General features: G+C 46.9%; 1 protein-coding gene across 1 annotated transcript in view; it reads right to left on the bottom strand.

Moving 5' to 3' along the window:
• Window positions 1-12,380, bottom strand: part of EXT2 (exostosin glycosyltransferase 2) — a 140,475-nt gene that overhangs the window by 121,428 nt on the left and 6,667 nt on the right. Inside the window, exons 2-4 of the mRNA XM_032356825.1 lie at window positions 7,572-8,137; window positions 6,519-6,608; window positions 1,348-1,464 (exon numbers count right to left, since the gene is read on the bottom strand). Coding sequence (XP_032212716.1) covers window positions 1,348-1,464; window positions 6,519-6,608; window positions 7,572-8,107 — 743 coding nt within the window. The 5' untranslated portion in view covers window positions 8,108-8,137. The remainder of the gene's footprint in view (window positions 1-1,347; window positions 1,465-6,518; window positions 6,609-7,571; window positions 8,138-12,380) is intronic.

Here is a 12,380-nt window from a genome sequence, read left to right as displayed (position 1 = left end):
GTGTGGATTTTTAAATCTCACCTTGTATGATCTTTCTAGTGTGGCAATATACAAATCAGTCACCTTCATGCGTGAGCACACGGCACACAAGAGTACCATCATCATCATCATCACGTCTGTTTAATGCTTATTGAGATTCTCACCAAGAATTAGCGCAATTTCAAACCAACTACATCAAACAAGGCTAGACAAGATGCCCAAGCTGCCAGCCCTGCACACCCAAGCTGCCAGCCCTTTTCACTTAATTCACTCACATGTCAACAATATGAACCGATCATGTGATATGCATAGCCAACACGGCAGTTAAAAAACAGACCTGGGGGCAACTGGGTGGCTCAGTCGGTTAAGTGTCTGCCTTTGGCTCAGGCGGTGATCCCAGGGTCCTGAGACTGAGCCCTGCACTGGTTCTCTGCTCAGTAGGAAGCCTGCTTCTTCCTCTCCCTCTGTCCATACTCAAGCTCACTCTCTCTCAATTTAACAAATAAAATCTTAAAAAAAAAAACAGACCTGGCACTAGCCTTACTGCAAAATCCAAAATCCCAAGCAAAGAGGCCGTGAGCAAGTTATTACACCGTGGCCCAGTGACTGGTACCGTAGGAGAAGTGGAAGCTGCTCTGGGGGTATAACGCAGAACCACTCCGGGGGTTAGCAAAGTCCCCCTGGAGTGAGAAGTGCTCAAGTTCAAACCTAAAGGACAAGTAGGTCATCAGTCTGGTGAAAATGAGGAAGAAGACTTCCAGACCACGGAAAGATTTTACAGCCCCAAAAAAACCCGAGAGAGCAATGCTCTTTCTACAAACTAAAAGTGGGGTGGGGGAAAAGCTAGAGATGGAAAGAATGAATGGTCACGTGCCAGAGGGTCTTGAAAGACATTTTAAGGGGTCTGGGCTTTATCTGAAGGGAAATGGGTAATCAGGAACAACCCGGTTGTGGGGGCAGCAAGACTAGAGGCAAGGAAACCAAACAGGGGGCTGTTTCCAGATCCAAGGGAGAGATGACAGTAAGCTGGTGTCGGGCGGGGGCAGAGGACATGGAGAAGAAGGCAGATCTGAGCAATATTTAGGAGGGACAATCACAAGGACTTACTCTTCTGGAGGTGAGGGAGAGGAAGGAGTCAAGGACACCCCAGGGATTCCAGATCTGGAAAGCTGGGTAGCCGGCACCGTCCACTCACTGAGCCAGAGAAAACTGAAGGAGAAACTGGGGTGGGATGGGGGTGGGGGCGGGGGTGGGGAAGACGGCAGACTCCAAGCCCCAGGCCTGTAACCGAGGCTTCGGCTCTGGACACCAACCGCGCAGCCCTCGTCGGCACCTCACAGTGCACCTGGCTGGCGGGATGTCCCTTACCCTGGTCCCTTCTCGGGAAGATCCACCTCCGCCGACAGCGGACTGTACACGGGAATGCTGACATCGTAGCCTTGCCGGTAAGTCCACGTAGAAAAGCCACCACCAGCCAAGAGAGCCCTGAAAAGCAAAGGGTTTTGTCAAACAATGAGAAAGAAAGGTCTTCATTTTGAGAAGCTCCGTGGGAAGGGAGAGGAGTCCCCGGGTCAGTGATAATACCAACAGAGGCCTGCTTCCTGTCTCCTGTCTCTGAAGACATCATGCTCTGTGTTTCACATCCAACACCTCCTGGACATCAGCTGCGTGCGGTCCCTGAGTTAGCAGCCTTCTTCTGGGGGCCTAAGCAGTCTTCCCTTTTCCATTTTTTAAAAACACATCACAGCCCAGAGGCCACCCTGTAAACAGCCCCTCTGCTACCTTATTCAGACCCCATTCAGTTCTTCCCGAAGTCCTACCCCACTCTGCAAGGCTCACACCAGCAGGAACAGATGACAGTTCAGCACGGGAAGCCAGGATGGGGCAGTGGCTCACTGACCCTCTGGCCTGAATCTCAAGCGACAATGGTCACAGAAAGCACGGATGACAGCAAAACATGTCATCCAGTGCTGCGCACGCCTGCCCCCGGTCCCCCGCCCTGGGCAGGTCTCTCCAGTGTTGTCCAAGGGCTGTCCCCCAGCTCTCACCTCCACTGCAGCTCCTCAGCCCCCGCGCAGGAAGCAGGAACCCAGGATCAGACCGTTAGTGCCTCGCCTGCACTTTGCATGCACTAGCTTTATTCTCCTTAATCGGAAAGCTGTGAACATACTGTTTTAATTGGAGCCAGCAAGTAATACAGCGACACTTCATCAGAGAAAGGAAGCAGGTGGAGATCACACCAACTTTTACTGTTATTCTGTCCCCAGGGTCCCAGATCCATCAAAATCACTTACTGGGGCAGAGTTTTGCCAGTTCCACGCATCGTACAGTCTGAGCCAAAACGTCTGAACTGAGAAACCACATTTTTTGCAATATTGATTGCTACCAATCCTCTCCCTGCGCTGTTGACAACCTCCATTCCATTTGAACACGACCAGTTTAAGTTCAAAGATTTTCCAACCACCCCTGGAAATCCCAATCTGTTTGTTTAAGCTTTCTGAAACCAAGAACTGGTTAGTGAGGTAATGTGCAGGCTAAAGACCTCTCCAGCTGCCAGTCTCCTCTGTAAAACCTAGCGACTCTCCTTAGTACCAGCATACGGTCTGATTTTTCCTGATTAGCATTCAGCAATGAATCCATCCACCACGAACTTGGGCTGATTCCATGACAGCAAGCAGACTGCAGGGGAACGCATGATCTCTGTGCAAACAAACAATCACGAATCCAATACACAGGCACCAAGCAGCCCCGGTGAGCCAGGGTGGGGGGGGGTGACGAGGCAATCACACCCACAGCCGCAGAGCAGAGGGGAACGCACATGGGGCCAGAAAGGAAGCAGGTGCGTATCACACCACCTTGTACTGTAATTCTGTCCCTGGGGCCCCAGCGTTCCTCTGTTCCCGGAGAGCAAAGTGGGAGTTATGCACGGGGAGGAGGAAAGCATGCAAATGGAAGTAGGTCTTAGGTCCCAGATAGCACTCGAGATCTCTACTTACGACCTCGGCAAGAGCCGGGGCTGTCATTAGCTAAAAAGACCTCACACCAGCCCCGCTACTGGTAAGACTCGGACTTCAAGTCCCTGTATCTTCTTCTGCCAACGACTCCATAACATGCTAATGGAGACCACAGTGTGAGCGTCCCTTGCTCTACAGAGTATGTGTTTTGCGTTGAGTGCAAAGTGCCCTTCTGAAAAGCACACTGTTTTCCTACTATGTAGCCCCAAATCAGAGATCAGCTCCAAAGCTGCAAGAGACTGAACAGAAAACTTGCAGTGAAAAAAAGCATTAATCTGATCATCAGACTGATGCCAGGTCAAGTGTTACGTCACTCGAAGTGTCCTCTGCATATTGCCGGCCTTCTTGACACTAGGGCATGTCCTCTGTCACAGAGCCCTCTGCACAGCCTCACGCACTCCACCATCCCTGCTCCGGGTTGTCCTCAGATGTTCCCCCAGTCCTCCTCCCATCGGAGTGTCCACAGGGCCGAAGCGCAGCTCGTCTGCAAGCTCATCCTTTGCTTTCTTTTGAACCATGCATGCAATCAGGCCGGCAAACCCCTCAAATGCAAAGCTTCAAATTTCGCCAAAAAAAAAAAAAGCTAACCAATTCTATTAGTCATCCTTATTTGTGTACTGAATTAAACAAATATAAAAAAATATGTAAGAGGTAAATCTAAACAATGGCTAGATATTTGGTGATGTCAGGTTCCTATTAATTTTTAGGTGTGAAAATAGCAGTATATATTTTTTTAAAGATTTTATTTATTTGACAGAGAGAGATCACAAGTGGGCAGAGAGGCAAGCAGAGAGAGAGAGAGGAGGAAGCAAGTTCCCTGCAGAGCAGGAAGCCCGATGTGGGACTCGATCCCAGGACCCTGAGATTATGACCTGAGCTGAAGGCAGAGGCTTAACCCACTGAGCCACCCAGGTGCCCCCCAGTACAGTTATATTTTTAAAAAATCCCTTATAGCAGAGAGATTCAAATGGAAATATTTACAGATGTCATGATATAACACCTGGGATTTGCTTCTAGATAACCTGCTGGGGGATGGGTAGGAGTACAAATGAGGGGAGACCAGCCCTAAGTTGATAATTACCAAAGCCGGACAGAGGGACATGGGTTGACCTTACTAATCTCTTCTTTTACACAGGTTTGAAATTCTCCATAACAAGTTAAATAAAACTCACACGAAGTAGAAATCTGTGAGAGATGTGTACAAAAAAACAATAAGAAAAATTGGCATAATAATATTGCAGAACATATATGAGAAAACAAAGATTGGTAAAATAAGGCACTGAAGAGGTATAATTTGCTCCCTTAAAATGGGTGTACGTGCACACATGTGTGTGTATGTGCGTGTATACTACAGACATATGCACACACATATTTATACTTGTTTGTGTATAAATCCATGGAAAAAAGGCTAGAAAAATACATTGTATTTGAGGACAGGGATGACCTTTCAGTAAGGGAATGAAAATAGAGGAGGATTTGAAGCATATGTTTATATTTTACTCTTTATATGCTCGTACATTGTTGCAATCTTGCACAAAGAAAGTATACAAGTATCATGTGTAGGATTTTTAAAAATTGGAAGGGAAGTAAAAATAGATTTAAGCAGTACAAAAGATATATACGCTGAGCAGACATTTCCTTCTGTCCTGACCCTTTCATCTCCCCTAGTAAAATCATCCTCAAACAATCACACCTATGACCTTAGACTTCAGCAGACCCTTGAAGCAGTCTAATCTGGCCTGCCTGCTTTCTAATTTCCAAATAATCCAATAGGAAGCTCTTGCTAAAACCATTGTCCTCATGGTTCTTGCCTCCTTTGAATCCAGGAACAAGGACAAATGATAGAAAAAAACGGACACAAAAAAAAAATCTACTCTTCCCTCCAACCAGAAGACCACCTAGGTTTCAAAACGAAATTTCCCACATGCACAGAACGGAGGACTGCACAGTGATTCATTACTTGCCATAGTATTGCCTATAATCACTTACAAAAATACATGCACAGGGAAAAAGATTTAACCTTCCTGATCCTTAACACCTAACCACTAGCCAGAACTCAGACTTCTGCCTGAGTACTTGACACTTTCCCATAGAGAAATGAAACCCCATTTAACATGTGCACTTGATAAAAATAAAATCCTTCTCCCATGCAAATACATATACCAAAATGTCAGCAAAAAGTGAAATGTCCCAAACAGAAATAAGTCCTTCTCAAAATAAACCCAGAACAGCAGGTGAAGACACAACATTCCTAACAGCTTTTTCTTCCCTTCTCTGTTCCCTGAAGGATTTCACTTCCCCAGAGCAACCAAATCCATAAAACAGTAGCCCACTCAGGAACGCTGGGGCTGCGGGCCAAACCAGGGCTCACCTTGTGTTTGGCTGGTTTCTATAGCATTTGTGTGGCCCGACTGCCCTCTATCGACCAAGATGCTTTCTACATGGAAGGTGGCGGGGGCGGGCGTGTGCAGGGTCGGGGCGGGACGGGCGGTCCTGGAGTGCAGGTCTCTTCTAGTGATAATTGTATTTCCAGACAGAAACACAACACTGACCCTACATAATTACTTAAGGCAAAGAGGGCTTGGATTTAATCTTGCAGGGAAAAGTAGTACCAAGTGTAGATTTTCATAAATGATGGTGTTGGCCTTTGTGGGCTGAGAACACCACAGGCCTCAAGCTACTCTCTAACCATAACACTGATTTTAAGAGTGAAACATCAACTGTAATAAAATGACTTATGAGTGAGTTCTGATGTCAGCTTACAACACTGCTGTACCCTGAGTATCGCCCGGGACCCCCATCTTGGGCCTCCTCAAAGCCTTGAGCCCAGTACTAGGAGAGGAACCGCACCCCACTCCTGCGCCTCCTGGAAAGCTCTCCAACCCAAGCAGTTCAGTCGGTGTTGAAAAGGGCTGGTAAACAGAGTGAGCAGACTCGGAATCATAATCCTGCGATCCCAATCACCCCACACCCCACGTGCTGTTTGGAAGGTCTGTTAGGAAGAGAGGAAGGAAAGAAGGGAGTGGGGGCCAGGAGGGGAGGGAGGGGAGGACGCTACTGACCGAGGCGATGTCGCGTAAATGAACCGGAGCGCCCTCGTTCCCCAACATGACAGGCTGTGGGCGTACTGTCACACCTCCGCGTCCCCTTCCTACAGCAAGCTATGGCTCTGCTTTTCGCAAATGCTCCCAAATTTGGACAGAGCCGGCACAAGGCACAAAGCGGGCCTTGGGGGTGGGGTGCTGCAGTAAGGAGAGAAAACCCAGACCGAGAAAAAAAGATGATTTTTTAAAACACTGCGCTACAACGTAAGTTCTAGCTGGTGCTCCCCAACAGAGTAAAGCAGGTCCGGTTTCACCACATCTACGTCTCAAGGAGGGAAAAGCCTAGGACATTTTAACAAACAATTCTGACTCCACAGTCTTTCCCACTAGGCTTAGACACAGGACTTCCCATCAAAGAAAGGGTCTTGCATTTCCTTAATCCTCATAACCCCATCACAGTGACAACCTCAAATACACCCACCTGTCTCTGGGGACATCCAGAGCCGTGTTGTAATCTGGGGGACCTCCAGGCAGCATGTTGAACAGCAGGTGGTTCGTACCTCGATCCCACCTGGTAAGAAATGAAACATGCCTGGGAATTCACACGTCAACCATGAAGAAACAGAAACAAGAGTCAGTTACTGGAAGACAAGCCGCAAGTATCCCCAACCCCAAACAGGGCCACTTCTCAGGGCTGCAAAGAGAATTCCTAGAAATTCCGAGAGTACACCAGGAACTAGCCTGGCTCCTGGAAAGAAAAAACAGGTGGATGTGTCCTTGGAGCTCGGCCACTACAGGCGTGCCTGGGACAATGACAACCTGAAAATGATCTAAATGTTCACCACTTGGTTAAAGAAACAAAAAAGGAATACAGAAGGCTTCCTGAGTACATCACAGAACATGTGTAAAATGGAAGGCTGTACAACCCTTAAAAATTACATAGTAAACTAATATGAAATTATCTGGAAATATATTCATAATGTATTAAGGAAAAAAGGCAGCCCAAGCGCAGAGAACGTGTAATTCCACTTCTAACAAAACACATACATACACGTGCACATGCATCTATGTCATACAAAAATGTATATATATGTGTATATTTTATAAAACAAAAACAGCTGGGAAGCAACATCATTAGGGAGCAACATGAAATGAATCTTACATGCTTCTTCTTGCTTACCTGTATTTTCAGACTTTTTACAGTGAGCATGTTGTCTTACGTAAGTCATAAGGTGTGGGGGGAGATTTCATTAGAACAGGAAAGCTATGGGAACATGAGCCATCCTTAGATTTTAAACTCTAAGATGGTGGGAGCCCCCAGCAAAAGCAAGGATGGCAAAGCACTTTACAGAGTACAGAGCCGAAGGGCTTCCAGCCCTGGCTTCGTGCTCCAAGCCGGTCACACACACCCAGGCCTTCCCACGAGGCAAGAGACAGCAGCTGGAGGCCAGCCCCCGAGGAGAACCATGCCCTCTGCCTGTCCTTCCCCTGAGCTCCCCGAAGGCCCTGGCTCCCGTGCGAACGTGCTACGTACCTAGAGAGCTGGGCCAGCGCCTGAGCGGTCTCCTTAATGCGGAGCGTGTTCTGGTTCAGCACGTCGATGGACGGGACAAACAGGCAGGCCCGGCTGATGTCATCGGTATAGTAGTCGCTGTCGGAGATGGCCGTGAGCAGGTCGTTGTACTCCCGGGAGATGGTGTTGCTGACCGGGACACCAGAGTCATCCACATACTTCTTCAGAGAGTAGATATACACCTTGATTTTGTTCTTGGGGTTGAAGCCACAGCGGTAGACATCGAAACACGTGTGCATCCTGCAGCTGAGATCGCCGCGCTCGGGGAGGGGGCTACCGGCCGGCAGCCTGACCATGGGCACATCGCGGACGCTGCGCTTCTCCGCGTTCCAGTCACCGGAGGGCTCGATGGAATGGGGCCAGAACTGAAACACGCCGGTGGCAATGAGGCCCAGCAGGACGACGGAGAAGAGGGTGATGTAGTAGATGCGGTGCTTGGTCTTCATTCTTGGGATGAGGGCAGGACCCCGGATATTGTACTTGACCGACGCACACATAATGACACAGACAGCCTCTTCCTCCCACTCCTGGTTCCGGGGCAGACACACAAGAAAAATGAAGCAGTTAGGGGAGCAAGCGACCCCTGAACGGACTGTTTGACTTTCAGCATACTTCTTTCTTTCCCTGAAGCGGTTTGAGGAAATAATGAAAAGGGATTTTGGACCCTTCCTGTAAATATATACGAATGTATATTCGTGTATTAAATGTGTGCTATATGTTATGTTTCGTATTTAATACCATACATACTTAATACAAATATTGATAAGTATAACTATATCCTATAAATATATATTAGATGAAAGCATAAGTCATAGATGTGTGGGACCTAGGAAGACGGGCGCTGACCAAGGAAGAAAATCAAAAAGTAGAATAAAGACAATTGTTTTGTTTCTAAACACGTGGCTAACATATGGGGCACCTGGGTGGCTCAGTTGGTTAAGCAGCTGCCTCCGGCTCAGGTTATGATCCCAGCATCCTGGGATCAAGTCCCACATCGGGCTCCTTGCTCGGCTGAGAGCCTGCTTCTCCCTCTGCCTCTGCCTGACACTCTGTCTGCCTGTGCTCGCTCGCTCGCTCTACCTCTCTCTCTGACATATAAATAAATAAAATCTTAAAAAAAAAAAAAAAGAAAGAAAGCGTAAGTCATAAATGTGTGGGGCCTAGGAAGACGGGCCGCTGACCAAGGAAGAAAATCAAAAGTAGAATAAAGATAATTGGTTTTTTTTTAATATTTTATTTATTTATTTGACAGAGAGAGATCACAAGTAGATGGAGAGGCAGGCAGAGAGAGAGAGGGAAGCAGGCTCCCTGCTGAGCAGAGAACCCGATGCGGGACTCAATCTCAGGAGCCTGAGATCATGACCTGAGCCGAAGGCAGCGGCTTAACCCACTGAGCCACCCAGGTGCCCCAAATAATTGTTTTGTTTTTAAACACGTGGCTAACATATGGGGCGCCTGGGTGGCTCAGCTGGTTGAGCTTCTGACTCTTGGTTTCGGCTCAGGTCATGATCTCAGGGTAGTGGGATCGAGCCCCACGGGCTCCACGTTCAGCAGGAAGCCTGCTGGAGATTTCTCCTCCCACTGTCTAAACAAATAAAAATCTTAAAACAAAACAAAACAAAACAAAACCAAAACAGTTGCCTAACATGAAATGATGCTTCCACTAGACAAACTGACTTTTGGTTATTCTAACATCTGCGTTCACTTGTTCAGTCACCCCTGTGAGGAGCGAGCACCGACCACGCACACGGCAAGAGACGAGGGAGAGAGCGAAGACGCCATCTTCCAGGAACTTTTTTCTACTGAAGGAGGCAAGACAAAAAGCTACGGCAAAATGCAAAATGGAAAAATACCACTAGGAAAGTATCAGTAAGGTGCCAAGGACTATTGGGCTAGATTACTCTTTAATCTTTAAATAAAATACAGTGATGTTTCGTAATGGAGAAGACGAAGCGACACATTCAGATGGAAGGAAGGAAGGAAGAAAAGCGCAGGGAGTCCGGGAGGAAGGGAAAGGCAGGTCAATGTGGTGGATGAGTTTCCAAAGACGGATGCCAACAATTCGTCACATCTTTGAATGTGCATGCCACTTTTCTAATAAGGTAGACTCTGTTTCTCTTCCCCCCTGAATCTGGGCTAGCCTTGAGACTTGCCCTAACCGGGAGAATGTGGCAGAAATGACATTCTCGGGCTTTTGAGCTGAGGCCTTAAGAGACCTGGAGCTGCTGCTTTTGTCTTCTGGGAACCCGGCTGCCGTGCCATCAGGAGGCTGGGCTCCCAGCTGAAAGTAACCGCAGGGAGGCCGCAAAAGAAAATGAAGAGAACACACACGAACCATCCCCAGCAAGAACCCTGGGCAAATCCCTGGTAGTTATCGTTGTAAGGTCATTGGAGTTTGGGTTGGGTTGTTATCCGGCAACACCTGAATGGAACAGCCAATAAGCATCCCTGACCGATGTAAAGAAGCTTCTTAGTCCTCCTCTCCAAATACAGACCTTCCCTGTAGACCACAGCTTCAGACCCTTCCCAAACAAGCCTCTCCATCACATGCCCGGATACTGCATGGGGAGGGCAGAGCCACGGACGGTCCCACGTGTCACAGACTTGCCACGTCACTGCAGTAAGCTGCTTTGGCAAGCCACATGTCCAAGTCCCAGCCTACAAAATGGTCCCATTCTACTCGCTGGTCTTTCAGAAGAGCTATTAATAAAAAGGGAAATAACTGAAAAGTTCACAGACCATCTTCAAGGTTAGCAACCATGTTTATCTGGTTAAATGGCACTCTCTCCCATCACTGCCCGTACTGCCTAGGTGACAGGATACTGCCGAGCCTTGAACGCTGCAATCACACCAGCTTTGGAGGCAAAATGTAAACAGTCGTGAAAGATTGCAACTTGTACCACTTGCAACCATCAGTTGGAACATAAGAAATTTGTCACAGACTAATGCATGAAGGTGCATACGTTTTTAAGTTTACACATTATCATCTTTGGGGAATCCTGCATCAACCATTCACATATGCTCATTGATTCCAGGACAGAAATATGGGCATGAGAGCGCATTTCCTTTTTTTTTTTTTTTTTAAGATTTTATTTATTTATTTGACAGAGAGAGAGATCACGAGTAGGCAGAGAGGCAGGCAGAGAGAGAGGGGGGAAGCTGGCTCCTCGCTGAGCAGAGAGCCCGATGTAGGGCTCGATCCCAGGACCCTGGGATCATGACCTGAGCCGAAGGTAGAGGCTTAACCCACTGAGCCACGCAGGCACCCCAGAGCCATTTCCTTTTTTCTGTCTTTCTAAGAAACAGCCTCCCCCCTCAACCACCCCAGTAGCTTTCTTGGCGCGCTGTGTCTCTGTGGGAGCTAAAAGATAGGAAGCCTCGGGGCAAATGCACGCAAAGAGCTGCCCACTCCATGGAAAGTCTGAACCCCACAACAGGCTCTGCAGGTCCCTTTATCCCTGGATCAGTGGTTCTCCACCCAAAGGGCAAATATTGCAGAGGCAGCTTATTAAACCGGAGTCCTCAGCCCCAGTGCAGGAGGTGAGTCCTAGCCCCTCTAGAACAGAGTCACAGAGGCGGGCATTTTAGCAGGTTCCTCAGTGTTTATTTTGAGCCATCCTCTTTGAAATATTGACTGAAATTAGACAAACTACCTTTTAACAAAGGCTTTCACACTTTTTTTTTTTTTTTAAACTAAAACCTACACGGAGAAATACATTTTATATTGTGACCCAATACAGACACAGGTGTGTGCATTTGTATTTTAAATAACAGCTTCCCAGGGGACCCTGGGTGGCTCACTTGGTTGGGCAGCTGACTCCTGACTTCAGCAGAGGTCAAGATCTCAGGGTCCTGAGATGGAGCCCATGGCTGGCTCTGTGCTCAGCAGCGAGTCTGCTTCAGGATTCGCTCTCTCCCTCTGCCCCTCCCCACTCACATGCATGTGCTCACTCTCTCTCTCTAAAGTAAATAACTACATCTTTTTAAAAAAAAAAAACTTATTTAAAACTAAAAGCTTCACAAAACAATGTTTAACCTTAATATACAGTACTAGCCACAAAACATGTTAACAAACACGGTATTTTTCTATTCTGTTATTCTACTGTGTTTTAAAAATGCTGGCCTTACCTACTAGATTAATTTTATCACCCAATAATGGGTCACCCACAGTTTGGAAAAAAAAAAACTGATTTCATATATAACAAAACTGGGATTAATGGAACAAAAATAGAATCTACACATGAGCTTACAAATGTTCATGAGTTACAGGCTACGTAAAACACACTCCACAACAAAATAAACCCAAATTGAAGGAAATAAGTAATAAACAAAAACCACAGTAATTAACTAATTAAAAAAATAGGATCAACAGAGCTAAAAAGTGCTTTTCAAAGATTTTTTTTTTAAGATTTATTTTAGAGAGAGTGTACATGTACACGATGGGTAGAGCAGAGGTAGGGAGTCACAAGCAGACTCAGTGCTGACCATGGAGCCCAACATGTGGCTTGATCTCGCAACCCAAAATCGAGCTGAGCTGAAAGCAAGAGTCAGATGCTTAACCAACTGCACCACCCAGGCACCCTTAAGAGTTGCCTTTTCAAAAAGGCAAGTACAATTGACATTTGATATAATTCTGGTAGAATTAATCAATATAGAGGGGGGAAAGCAGAAATAAATATCTAAAATGAAAAGGGAAACATAACTCTAAATGCTGCCTGTATTTAAAAGATAAGATGATGTCAATGAACTTACACCAGTATATTTGAAAAC

Source organism: Mustela erminea, chromosome 9 (assembly GCF_009829155.1).
Source record: "Mustela erminea isolate mMusErm1 chromosome 9, mMusErm1.Pri, whole genome shotgun sequence".
Classification (NCBI taxonomy): domain Eukaryota; kingdom Metazoa; phylum Chordata; class Mammalia; order Carnivora; family Mustelidae; genus Mustela; species Mustela erminea.
Note: the sequence above shows the minus strand (reverse complement) of the source record. Positions and strands in the feature narration are given on the sequence as shown.